This window comes from Strongylocentrotus purpuratus, unplaced genomic scaffold (genome assembly GCF_000002235.5).
Source record: "Strongylocentrotus purpuratus isolate Spur 01 unplaced genomic scaffold, Spur_5.0 spur5_scaffold_6, whole genome shotgun sequence".
Taxonomy (NCBI): Eukaryota; Metazoa; Echinodermata; class Echinoidea; order Camarodonta; family Strongylocentrotidae; genus Strongylocentrotus; species Strongylocentrotus purpuratus.
The window spans coordinates 13921297-13935494 of NW_022145612.1; the positions used below are offsets into that span (position 1 = coordinate 13921297).

Consider the following 14198-nt stretch of genomic DNA (forward strand, 5'->3'; position numbering starts at 1 on the left):
TATCAATATGGGATTTAAAAAAAAAAAAGAATCCTTAGTAGATGATGCATCCTTTATAAAGACGTATTCATTTTTGTAGACATGTTATACCCTAAATCGCTTGTTCCTCAGTTCACATGTGAGAAATTTAGATTTTTAGCTGACAATTATTCACATGCATAAAAATTAATGAGTTTTGTTACTGTCTCTGTCCCTTAACATGCTGTAAAATTCAATGGGAAACTTGCTTTATCCACTATGTGTACACAAAGTAGCAATTTGTGTTTGGCAAAAGTCAAATCAGGAAAATAAATAGATAGAACAAGAGAAACAAATCAATGCAACCACTTGAAGTGATTGAATAAGTTTTACCAGAAGGGAAACAAATTGGAATTGGTTTTAAGTTAAGACACCCCATAGGTATAGGTTGCATAATAATAATTATAGTCAATGAATTTACAGTCATTTACTATTGACATACCTGTAATTTAAGTAAAAGAAGTAAGATAAAATAGTGGAATAAATCATCTATTAATTTAGATTCTGATAAGATTTTGTTTTATCTCACCTCCAAACAGACATTACAAATTGTGGACAAAGAGCATAAGGTGTTAGAGCAAGTCAAGGTGCTAGATGTTGATACTATCACCCAAGCCAAACAGAAGATATTAGATGCTGTCTACTGCAAGCGACAGACAGCTCAACAGCTTAGATCAAATGAAGTAGATCTGGGTAGGTAGAAAATTGTGTATGTGTCATTTAATGTACTCTTCAAATGAGTTTTTTGACTAAACTGCAATATATTATTTGCTGCATACCGGTAGATGAAACCAATATAATTGATGGGCTTTTGTGTGATGTACTCCAGAAAGAAGAGGACTTACTAAGATGCAGAGTGAGAGTCATGTACATTCAAATGAAAAATATGTAAATGTGGACATTGTCCCTTTTGTTTAGAAAAAAATTATTGAAGTTGTGAATTGATTCTTTTGATCCCATTAACAGTGCTTCTAAATGGATGTATGGGTCGGTTAGTGCTCAAAGACAGAGATCCAATCACTGAAACCAGGGGACACTGGATCAAAGCTAACACCATCAAAGCTTACAAGGTTAGTTACCAACACCAATATATTTACTTTAAAATAGATTCCCAAAAGTTCAATTGATTTATGTATTTGAGATGCATGTAAATTTCACATATTCAATACATCACACAATGAATAATTTACTATGATTTGATGTCCGATAAAGACATGATTTATAACATCAAGCAGTGGACTTGAATAATTCTTTTGCAGCTATTAAACTAGAACAGCTGAAGACAGAACGCTATGAAGAAGTGTGTCTCAAGATCCATCATCCATCTCTTTTCACCCCAGCAGTGTCCAATTTTAGGGTCATAGATAGATGAATAGATAGATAGAGGAATGATGTAATGTTCCTATACATCACTATGAACATGATGGACAAAGAATGCGGACAAAATATACATTTCCTCATTCTACCCTCAACAATTGCTATGGTAGACAAAAGAACATCCCTTCACTGCTATTATGTAAAAATGTGTAGAACATGTGAATATGCATGTGACTCCTGTTCTACAGATTTTTACATAATAGCAGTGAAGGGATGTTCCTTTGTCTACCATAGCAATTGTTGAGGGTATAATGAGGAACTGTATATTTTGTCTGCTTTCTTTGTCCGTCATGTTCATAGTGCATGCACATTGCCTCCAGATATACATCTAATAAAAGTATAATCCAACTTGTCTCTGAAATATCGATGATGCACTCTTTTTATCGTTAGTATTGTGCGACAAAATTTGACATGGTGGCAGCGGTGGGATATGGTGTTTGGACATTTGGGGTCTGTTTCATAAAACCTTTTATCAATAACATATGCTAAATTTCTATGACAAATTTGCTCTCAGCCAATCCGATACCATGCTTTCAGTAGCTTATAACAGTAGCTTGTAACTTGTTATTGATATCAAGTTTTATGAAACAGGGTCCTGCCCTGGGCAATATGTAAACAGTCTTGCTACACAACTTAACATTGTGGACACAGCAGTGGGAGATGCCTGAGTGCTAGAATGAATGCAAAATATTGAATTGATGGATCAATACTTATTTATATGTGTTGTATGCGGATTTCACAGATTTTGATCTAAATTTTCTCTATGCTTAACATTTTAATCATATAAATGTTCATACAAGGAACCATGTATTGCATTTTTTTCATCGTACTCAATAAGTGAATTATGTTGGTTCGGTGCCCAAGTTTCTTCAACTAGATATTGTCAACAATTTTTGTTTTCTTCTTCATTTATTAGATAAGTTATTGCATACAATTTAAAGAGTTTGTTTCACAATTTTTTTTATTAGTTCTATAAACTCATATTGACTTTAAAAAAAGCTTTTGAAGGTGATTCATGAGTTTATCTCCATGTTTCAATTTTTGGGTAATTCTTTTAACAGATATCCAATGGTTCTTCAGTAGCTATTGTAAAGAAGCAAGATGGCACAAATCCTGAGTTTTCTGCTCCTCTGGTACTAGACAAAGCAGAGCTTGCCTACACATGTGAGTATATATGGATTATATATTATCCTAGGTTAAGCGGTTTCTATTTATGTGCCTATGTGGTGTGATTTTAGCTGAAGAATATAGTACTTTCCTTGTACATTGGATAATTTCAGGAGCCTGATAAGAGTACATCGTATCTGACAATCAAACTTTACATTTTGATATTGCAACAGAATTATCGGTTACTTGTTCAGGATTTAAAAATAAGAATTATAAAGTAGGATAGTTGAGTAGCTAAATTGTTTTGATGGACGTTTTATTGCTATTTGGAACAGCAAGGAAACTTATGTGACAAAATAATATTCTTTATTGTTACACTTTCTGTTAATCAATGTTTTCTTTTCTCTGCTGGGAGAATCCCTGTCAGGACTGTTTTGTTGCACATCATTGTACATTTGTGTCCATCTTATTTTTAACCTCATCTACACTTTGCTTCCAAATCCTGACTTTTCTTTCAGATTGATGGCTTATATGTAAATCACTGCATATTGTACTAATGTTTGCTTCCCTTTCTTATATATCGTAATGTAGGTGATAGACCTGACTTACTTTTACTTCCCTACATTGCAAGTTATTTTGTGTTATCATATTTGTTTTGTAGAGTGAACAAGCTGATAATTTCTGTCAATAATGCTGTTATAGCCATGTGCTGCAAATGGCAATAAAACCCCTATTGTGAATAACTTGTAAAACATATATGGATTATATGTTCAATTGTATGATTCTACATTCCATAATATTATTGGGCGAATGTTTCTTTGATGTTGAACAAACAGCATAATACCCTGTACCAACCAGCCACAAGGATGATTATTTAAAACTACTTTATGATATCCTCATAAATGATAGTTCTCAAGGCATGTAGAGTACATAACTGTATGAGAGTGTAGGGTACATATTTGTCTTCAAAGAGTTTACAGGGATCACAAATGCCATTTGACATATATTTCTCTGAAAATACTGAAGTGTAAATCGTTGAATATTTGTTTTTCTCAGATGTTCCCAGGTTTTTGGAAAGCTATTCCCCATGGTCTACGGACAAAAATCATACTCAGTATGTGAAGTTAAATGGTGAGGCTTCCATCTATATCATAGCCTTCCACAAACAAATCAAAGTTTTGAATAATACCATGCATATAAAGCTACATTTTAATATACCCTTTTCCTTTGGTCTGAGCAGAATCATGTAGTGAGTCAGTGTGGGAAATGTGGCAAATACATATGTCATTGCAGGATTTTAGAGATCCACGTACCATGCCATCATTCATTCATTTGTAGAAATACAGTATCCTTCCTAAACCAATCAGCACTCAAGATTTCAAGAAGTAGGATGCTTTCTATCGATATACTTGTAGTTTAGTGATTTCTGTCAAGAAAAAAAAAAGAAAGATAAAAAGGAATTTAAACAGTGTATTTTACAGCATATCGCACACAAAAGGCAATTGTGAAATGTCACTGCGTGGATTTCAGTGTGATATTGAAGGAAAAAACATTGTAGATAACATGGTATTTCAGATATTAGCATTGCATTAGTAGAACCCCCCCCCCCCCCCAAAAAAAAAGAATTTTCCTTGCCACTTATCTGTCTGATTTGTATTTCAACAATTTAAGCAGATGAAGATTGTTCTAATGGAACTAAAACTAAGACAGAGTTTGATGTATTAACTTCACATAGGACATCATGATTGTTTAATGATGAAATAGCTTGAAAAGAGAGAAAGGGTGAAAGATAATTTTGTAAAGGTGGTCGAATTGCACAAAATGTATTTCCTTTCATTATTCATTAACGGTCAGTGCATATTGTTCAATGTGGTAATGTAAAAGTCCCATTTTAAACGGTATTGTCATAATAAATATATCATAATATATTTGTCCCGTAGAAATAGAGAAGGAGGGATACAGATAGATAGATGCATAGAGCTACATGTAGATAGATAGATAGATATCTAGATAGACAGACAGACAGACAGACAGACAGACAGACAGACAGAGGGGAAATGTGAGAAAGAGAGGGAGGAGAAAGAAAGACGAAATAAGAAAAAAGAGGAAAGAGTCTGGCAGAGAGAGAGAGAAAGATAAAAATACAATTGAACAAAAATATGTACAAAACTGATGGAAAGATTGAGATTGAGATAAGGAGATAAAAACAATGTTTATTCTCTGCTCAGATCAGACCTACATGTAATACTACCTCTAAAGTTAGCCATTTTGACCTCATTGAATTCCTATACCACACCTATATACTCACTTTCAAATAGATACTGCTTAGTTTGCTTCTTGTACTCATTGCTATCAAGGTGATATGGTTGATCAATATTTCTATACACTGTTCATTTTTCTGGGTAGCTAATTTGCCTCATTCAGCTTTTGTACTGCAATTAAACACTCCTTTTATATTTTAATTATTGATGTGTCTTCTTACCCTTTCATATTAGCAGGTGTTTTTTCGCATTTTACTTCTAATCAGACTTAATTTTTTTTACAAACCGCATTTACATGTAGTTCACAAAATAATAATTATCATACACCTTATATTATTATATTACTGTTTGTGTACCATATATCAATATAACACTGGATACAGTAAAATCTGAAATGTTTAATGTATTTAAATGAAACTTTTGCAGATTTCGTGAGTGGTCCAAACTCATGGAATTTTCATGCAGCATAATATTTTGCAATTCCTCACGCACAATGGAACTGCACTGAAATACCTGGGAATGTTTCATGTTGCCAAAGTTTGTGGTTTTACAGTATCCATAATATACTCTTTTCAAAGTTATCCTATTTAAGCACTGTTTGGATAGAGAAAGACTTTTGAATATGACAAATGTACATTTTAAAATAAAACCCGTAAAACCCAATCCATGGAACTCAAGTTGGACTAGGGTTCAGTGCAAGCAGTATTCTATTGGAGTGTGTAGGGGAGCATCAAGAAGTACTATAATGTTAATTGAGAGTTTACATTGTATTTGAACTTGCAATATCTCTTCATAGAAGTGATATATGAAGCTCTTATTTTGATGTTTAACATATAAAGCATAATAGTAGTCAGTGGTACTTGTGAAATAGTGAATATCATTGTGAAAAATGAGGAGGATGTTTGGACTGAACTCTTGAGCATTCAATCACAACTTCTGCTCAGCACATGATGATTATTATTGAAAATATTCCTATATTACATCATGTTTATTGCTCACAACACATGCTTACACTGTAAACATTTAGTACAATCTTTCTTATTCAATGTGCCGTCCTTTTTCTTGTTAAAGTATCATTCTGTGGTAATCATGTACAGGTACAAAAATGTAGTTGGGTCTTCATGGTTTCGCTTTTCTCATGTGGCGGTTGAAATTTCTATCAAAGTTTTGTCTGCATTAACCAAAAAATGATGAATGTGTGTTTCTGTATGTAAATATGCAAATCAGAGTACTAAGCTCTACCCTTTTCCTTTTACAGTATAGTTCAAAGATAAATTTCCAAAGAATAAATGCATTGAACTCATATTGAAGAAATGTAATTGAATTTTGTGTGTTATAGGTTGAATTTCTTTGTGTTAATGAGTGGCATTCATTTTAACTTAAAAAAAACAAAAAAAACAAGGAAATGCGAGTCTTAATTAAAATCACATTAATTTTCTGTTTCCTACATTTGTTCATGTTTATCTCTGCAGGATATAAAGCATTATTTCATACTTTTCATTGCAGTGAAATACTACTACTTACAATATTTATGTGTGGCATATTTTTACACAGTCATATAGTGCATTTAATCAGCATTACCGGTAGTCATTTCAATTATAAAAAGTACATAAAAGCACAATCTAAAAAAGATAATATCAGCTCATATATTTGTTAATCATGTTCAGAATTTGACTGGTGAGAAAATCATTTTTATGTCTGTGCGATTTCGTTGTCAGTCAAGGAATGTGCGGGAGCATTTTTAATCTGCACAGTCTCCAACAAATTCACAGTTTGTGCTATTTCCAGCTAAATCATATGATGTACATATTGTCTGTCAAAGGAGACAGGAATTAAGAACTTTGATCAAATTAAAGGTAAAGACCAGTTATGGTCATGCGATTGCATTGTGAAAGAAACGTTGTGGAATCGATCAGAAAAGGTTGATCATCTAGCATCTAGCATCTGCAAGGTTCTGGAATCATCAAAATGATAAGAAATTTGGCCCATTATTCGTAAAGTTACAAGCACTATACACAGAAAGATGTATATGGGACTACCCTATATCTCTCACAGACCATGAGAGACACAAATTTACCAAATATATGAATTAGTAGGCGGTTTCCCGGCAAATTTGTTATCATCATGTATTAATCAAAACATATTCTTTCACATGATTGGTAATGAGAGCTTCCATTTCATTTTTTGAAATTGGGGCGTTTCCAATACTGGTCTTTACCTTTAATATATTTTTTCTCTTCTTCATTAACTTCACCATAGCTCTTGAGGCACCAGCTGTGAACAATGTCCGAACGTCATGGGAGTACACCCAGATTGATGTCGATCCAGAGGAGGGAAAGCAGATGTGGCACTTGGTAGGTTTTTCCATATGATAAAAGAGAAAGCAGAATTAAAGATATGTTACTTTGAGCCACTGTTTCCCAAGAATGCAGAAATGTACACTATTTTACTGCTTTGTGGAGAATGATACATCTGCATGGCTCCTAGAAATCCTTCTAATCTGGGATTGGAGTGACGCAAGACTCTTTATTTTTGAAAAACGCTGAATTGGAGATTGATTAAGGACTCAAATTATCGTAAAAATTTGTAATGAACACTTCACCTTGTCTTTAGGTCATGGTATAAAAAATAAAAAGATTCATATCATTCATATCTATAACAACACTTAACTTTCCAAGCAGTTATGAGAATCTATAAGGGCAAAATTTAATTTTTACTTTAGACTATAATAGCAAGAGTTACTTCATTGATCTTTCTTAAAGGTGAAAGATGAAAGCAATACTGTGAACAGCAACAGCAAGAAGAAGAGGCCCCACAAGATAGACCACAGACCAAAGCTCATTAAAGAAGTCTACACCTCTAGACTTCTTGTAACCAAGGTAAGTTCTCAGAATAGTCCTGTATTTGGCTCAGAGATAATCTAGACAAATGAGTTTCCCCTGTTTACATTGAGGTACACTAAACTTCTACACAGAATTTTGAAATTGTTCTCCATTAATTAATTATGGTAATTTATGCAAATTTATTCAAAAAAAAAGCAAAAATTGCTTCTTCTCCCCCATTTCTTGACCAATCTTGATTTGGTTTGCCTTATCTGGTAGAGCTAAAATTGGAACACGTTAACTTCAACACAGAATTTTGAGATTTTGCTCCATTGATTAATTATGGTAATTTATGCAAATTTATTCCAAAAATAATTTAAAAATCACAAAAAATTCTTCTTCTCCTTCATATTTTGATCGATTTTGATTTGGTTTGCTTTATATCGTGGAGCTAACTTTGATACACTAAACTTCTAAACAGAAATTTGAAATTGTTCTCCATTAATTAATTATGGTAATTTATGCAAATTTATTCCAAAAATAACAAAAATTGCTTCTTATACCTCATTTCTTGACCGATTTTAATTTGGTTTGCCTTATCTGGTAGAGCTAAATTTGGAAAACTATACTTCTACACAGAATTTTGAGATTTTGCTCCATTGATTAATTATGGTAATTTATGCAAATTTATTCCAAAAATAATATAAAAATCACAAAAAATGCTTCTTCTCCTTCATATTTCGACCGATTTTGATTTGGTTTGCTTTATATCGTAGAGCTACCTTTGGTACACTAAACTTCTACACAGAATTTTGAAATTGTTCTCCATTAATTAATTATGGTAATTTATGCAAATATATTCCAAAAATAACAAAAATTCCATTTCCTTTAGTTTATATTTACATTTCCTTTAGTTTCTATTTAATTTTGTACAGCTAAATGAAATTATGTCCCTTCCAGGGCATCAAATTTTTATTTTTTGACCAGTTCAAAAGTGTACCACATAAAATTAACAATATTTGTTGTTGCGAGATGCGGATGAGCGCTACGTCATTGACGTTCTGGTTAAACTCTATCAGGGGAAAATCAGGGAGTTTTGTTTTCATGAGACCTTTGTCCTCTTGTCTGCATATGCAGTTTTCATCATTGTGTGGTTGGTTTATCTCTGTTTTTTTTCTTCTTCTGTGAATCTTTCAGAATGCCGTCCAGCCGTTCTTAGACGAGTTTCTAGAAGCCACTTTCTCCTTGCCTGAAGGACAGTCTAGTTTACCTGTTCACATCAAACATCTCTTTGACTTCTTTGATACACATGCAGAAGAGCATAGTGAAATAAAGGACAATGTATCCGCAGCATGGAAAACTAATAGGTATTGGAACATATAAATAATGATATGTGTATATATTTGTAAAATCAAATATTTGCATTTTGCTTTATATTCCCTCTGTGTAAAGTCATTATGGGCTTTGTAAAGTGGTTTAGGTAAATGCCTTTGATAATGCGAGATGGTGGGGAAGAGATATCATATTATGACATACTTTTTAAAAGTTGAGGACCTGATGATCCAATGAGATGATCCAATAAGATATACCATTTTGTTTTTTGTATAATCCTTTAAATTTTGTGATGATGATGATAATGATGATAACGATGACGACGATGATGACGAAGATGGATGTACCATATAGATACATCCCAAAATTCAACATTCTTTAAGTGTTCAATGACAAAAACTTTTTGATTTGTTCTCCTTTAAAGCAAGTTATTGAATTTCCCACCAGCTTTTTATTCATAATTGTTTCATTTACTCAAATGAAGAAACATATATTTCCTTTGATTTCCTGTAAGAGTCCACTTTATCTTTGATTGCATAGCTGATCATTACCTGATACATGCACTTACTAAAAAGTGTTAGTAACTACTTCATTGTCTTCTTTCCTTACCTTTCAGCCTTGCTCTTCGTTACTGGGTAACGGCCATCTCACATCCATCCTTCATCTTTGATATGCAACAATCTCGGACGGCCGACTATTGCATCAATGTCCTTACCAACATGTTGGACCATGCATGTAAAAAGAACATCCCTACCTACAACCTAGTAAGTAATAGTGGTGTATTCAGTTGAATGAATTTAGTTGACCACGTGTCCACATTGTGAATATAAAAAGATATGAGAATGTCTGTGACTGTCACATGTTTTTTCCCTGTGTGCAAATCTGAAGTTAACTGATTGCAAAGTGGGAAACTATCTGTTTTACCCAACTCGTGGAATATATTAGTATACAAAAAATAATGATAATGAAAACAAATGAAAACACAACATCTTGTATACAGTTTGTCTTAGACATACATGTAAGGAAAAATGAGAAGTGTCTTAAAAAATAATTTTTTAGATGCTTCCTTGTTAAGAAATGTTTATTTGGTTTCAAGCATGAAAATGTGGTATCCCTTTTATTTTACTGTTCTAAAAATTTAAAATTAGGTTGAAACCTCTTTAGATTTCTTTTCAATTATTGAACAGATTCCTCTTAAGACCAGAAATATACATTCTTCACACCATTTCCTATGTGATGCATCATTTGACGGAATTCTGTACAGACCATAGTTATAGGATCTTCATTCTTCTCTAATCATTTTGTTTCCTGTAGGATGCATCGTTGAACAGAATCCTGTACAGACCAGAGCTTCCAAGGTATATTGAGATGGTGGAGGGATACTACAATGCCATTGCAGACTTGCCAGGAGTATCACAGTCTCAACTTGAAGAAGCAAGCCAGCAAATTACCAAGGTAAGATGGTGCCCATCGTGTAATAAGTGCCTCCTCCCCCCTCCCAATAAGCGAAGGAGATCTATAGATGAATGCAATAGTTGCATTTTAATCTATTCGGCAGGTCTTACTGATTCAATTCACTTCTTCATTTCAATGATGGTCTAATTTCAACAATTTTCTGCAGTCAGAGGCTGGTTTGTGTTTGTTAACAATGATTTGTGAATATATATGTCACATTGCATCATTAACAGATACTGTGAAATTATTATACTTCATACTACATTTAAGAACTGTAAAGCTACTCTAAATTCATGAATAGTACAAATAATTGACCTAATGAAGCAGGATACTGTCTATTGTGATACATGCAGCATTTGCTCTGATTTCCTCATGCTGATGTATTCAACTTGAGATCGAAGAATCAGATATATAGTTTTAATATTTTCCCCAAATTAGATCTTTACTTAAGTATGTAAGGGTTAGATTTTTTGTTTTTCGTTTTTGTGTTTTTGCTGGCTCTCATTAAAATGGTATTAAATGTCTCTCTCTCTCTGTTTTTTTCCTCCATAGGAATTCTCTGCACATTTCAGCAGACTAGGAATGCTTCATCAGTTGTATGAGTACACCAAAGAACACACAGACATGGTAAGCTAGCTGTCACCAACTTCTCTCCCTCTTCACACAATACTTGTTTCTCTTGTCTTAAGGTCTGCATTTGAAAATAATTCTGATTTGCAACCGACTGTAGGTGTTTCAGGAGAGATATTTTTCAACAAAATTTGAACTTGATCCCTTTTTTTCTTACATATCTATATGTTTCTTTCTTGTCTATAAGTTTTAATATATCTATTTTCGATGCTAAGATGGTCAGTGGTTCCAGATTCACTCTTTTCTGTATCTCTATTACCACTTTGTTTCTTCTCCCTGTTATCTTAGATAAGAAATTGAAACAGTGCAAATCTCAAATTTAGACAAAAATGTACTTGTACTCGATGGCAATGTGCTTGTGGAGAAAATGAAAATAAGTACTGTACCAGGTGCTTCATTAAAGACAAAGAACATTCAACGGCAGGAATGTTTATATTTCTGAAATGCTTTGTTCAATGTTCAATGTGGTAAAGGAGCCATTTTGTTTGTTTCCATTCATTGCAGTTGGACAACATCAGTGCAATAATTGAAGAGCGTGATGACTAGATCAAGGCCAGAATGAGGGAGGAGGCTTTAAGACAGGAGGCAATATCACCAAACTGTGCAAGATGGATGCGATGAGATGCTGGGTTTTCACACGGTGCTATCAAGTCATGCCAACGCTTCTTTTTTAATGTTAATATTTTGAGGAATTTGAATGTTTTGTATCTTTTGTTCGATGGCGAAATAACAATATGTTGCAACTATTTCTTTGTTTTGAATGAAAGCAGGACCAAATATTTGCAATGCCTATTGGTTTTGTTGGCATAAAGGCACCTGCCTTGATATATGAAAATGAATTTAATTTGTGGTCTCTTTGGTGATTGAAGCATATTCTCTATCCCTTTTTCCATGATGAAAAGGAAATAATAAAAAATGTCTTTTTATTTCAACTCTGCTTTTATCTGCTATAATTTTTCACTCACACTCCTTTAATTAAAAAAATTCAAACCAACTCAAAACTTTTTGCTACTCACAATATTTGCTTCCCAATGTGCATGCCAACCATTAAGTGGGATTATTATATTTTGCCAAGAGTGCATTTTCCTTTTTGAAATGTTTGTGTTGTGTGAATCCAGATAACAAGCTTGCCATGTTAAAGAGTGAGAGAGGAAGTGATAAAATGTGAGAATGTTGTAAATCTCGTTGTATGCTAGTAACAGTAGTTGTGTCCAGAGGTGAAAACTTGTTGTATTTTTTATGCTTTTTCATTCTGACAAAACAGGCCAAACAAGCCCACTACATGTACTTATATTGTTTGAAATGAAGAATATATCTTTTGCAATTCAAGAACTATAATTTGTTTACCATCTATTTTTAAAATGTATGCATGATATTCTTCCAAAAGCTTTTTCTTACAAACTCACAAAAACGGCTTATTCTGAACTATTTGAATATTTAAGAAACTGAGATGTTACTGTTTTTACTTCCATTGTAACCATATGCCCATAAGTATACAAGCAGAATTCATATTACTTGTAATCTTAATTTCTTCATTCACTTTCAATCGCCTGTCCTTCAGTTAATCAGCTACCATAACTTGTGATTACAAACTGCTTTAATTTGAAATTACTTATGTTTATTACCTAAAATTCAAAATAAAAGACACTTAGCTTGCACATCTCAAAGTATAGTCGCAGTACTTCAATAATTATTCAGTACTGCCTCATTCCAACTCTTATCACATTTGTGGAGCGACATTCTCCTACTTTATTTAAAGGAGAAAATCAAAACTATTTTTTTGTTAACGTCATGTAGTATCTATTGTTCACATGTCTGTGGTTGTTAAGATGTGATGATTCATGTAAACATGTTCATGTCAAATATACAAAGTGGTAGGAAAAGTCTAAAGAACAATGCAATCTCAGTGGTTTCGCTTTTTAATAGGAATTACATGTACTAGTTGAACTTTCGTTTATGTGATTCATGTGCACTCAATTGTACAGATAAGCACCCTTTCTTAATGTTCAATGTGAAAATAAGTCATATATGATTTATGTTTTCTTTTTGAAAAACATCCTGTTTTTTTTAAACTTTTGTGCTTTATTGTACCTCACAACTCTCACTGTTTAATATTGAGAATGAAAAGTGTTGATCATTTTGTTATTTAGACTCAGTACTTGCTCCTTGTGTTTGTTTTTTTCCCCATTTAAAAAAAATACAATATATCTTATCTAATCTATAATACCACAATATTGGGTGTAATATCATTGGTAACAGATAATTTTGGTTGCAACACAAAAGATGGATTACAAAAGATGTATGGTAATCCAACATGATTAAACCTCAAAATGACCTCAATTTGCATTGGAAATGGATTGGATACTAGAATAAATTGTGCAGTGCATGATCAAACAAAATATATTTATAGTTATAACCTGAAAATCAAGACATTTAAATCTGTTTATTCTTGTAAAAAAAAATATTTATTTTCTTTCAAATTCATGTATGTCTCATGATCGTAGTACTTAATATATCTACATAAAATTGTCACAAATCATTGCATGTGTAAATAATTAATAACAATGTACATGTAACAGCCTTTTATAATGATCAATGTATTTACCTTCTATAATGAATTTTATTTATTTGAAGATAGCAGCTTCCCAACACTGCATGGGCCTTTTTCTAGAACCAAATGACTTGTTTTATAGGTATTTTGTGAAGAGAACAAATAAATGTATTTTTAGTGTCACAAATGTTTGAATGTCCTGTTATAGATAAAATTATATATTTTATGTTTATCCTATTTACATAATATATTACTGAAATCATTTTGTTTTCTTTTTCTAAAGAGGCTTTATACAGAACATGTTTAGATATGATATGATATACATGATATGATGTCCACGTTCTTATTCTTATTGTGTAATACTATATATTACAGAATGATCATTTGTACAGAAGAATAAATTACTTTACACCAGTACTACTGGACAGAATATACGCTTGATTTGGCTGATTGATTTTTCTTTGTGTAGACTTTCGTAATACTTGTACTTTAAAAACTGAAGTGAATTATTGAGGAAAGCACTTTATGCACCAAGAAATTCTCAGTAAATGCCAAGAGTTGGAAGTCTTCGCGATCACGTTTCAATTTGAATGTTGTGATATATGAGACCAGTCACATATTTGCGTGCAAAGTCTGTGGAATAAC

At 32.7% G+C, this 14198-nt stretch overlaps 1 protein-coding gene across 3 annotated transcripts in view; it reads left to right on the forward strand.

The window, feature by feature from the left end:
- Positions 1–13987, forward strand: part of LOC576714 (plexin-A4) — an 83316-nt gene extending 69329 nt beyond the window's left edge. For 2 of the 3 annotated variants that reach the window (XM_031000506.1, XM_031000507.1), the window contains exons 28-38: positions 558–711; positions 985–1088; positions 2457–2559; positions 3559–3633; positions 7023–7117; positions 7526–7642; positions 8783–8952; positions 9534–9681; positions 10232–10372; positions 10925–10999; positions 11507–13987. In XM_031000506.1, the coding sequence (XP_030856366.1) occupies positions 558–711; positions 985–1088; positions 2457–2559; positions 3559–3633; positions 7023–7117; positions 7526–7642; positions 8783–8952; positions 9534–9681; positions 10232–10372; positions 10925–10999; positions 11507–11548 (1224 nt within the window). In that variant the 3' untranslated portion in view covers positions 11549–13987. The remainder of the gene's footprint in view (positions 1–557; positions 712–984; positions 1089–2456; positions 2560–3558; positions 3634–7022; positions 7118–7525; positions 7643–8782; positions 8953–9533; positions 9682–10231; positions 10373–10924; positions 11000–11506) is intronic. The other variant, XM_031000508.1, reaches the window with a different exon arrangement.
- Positions 13988–14198: the final 211 nt, after the last annotated feature.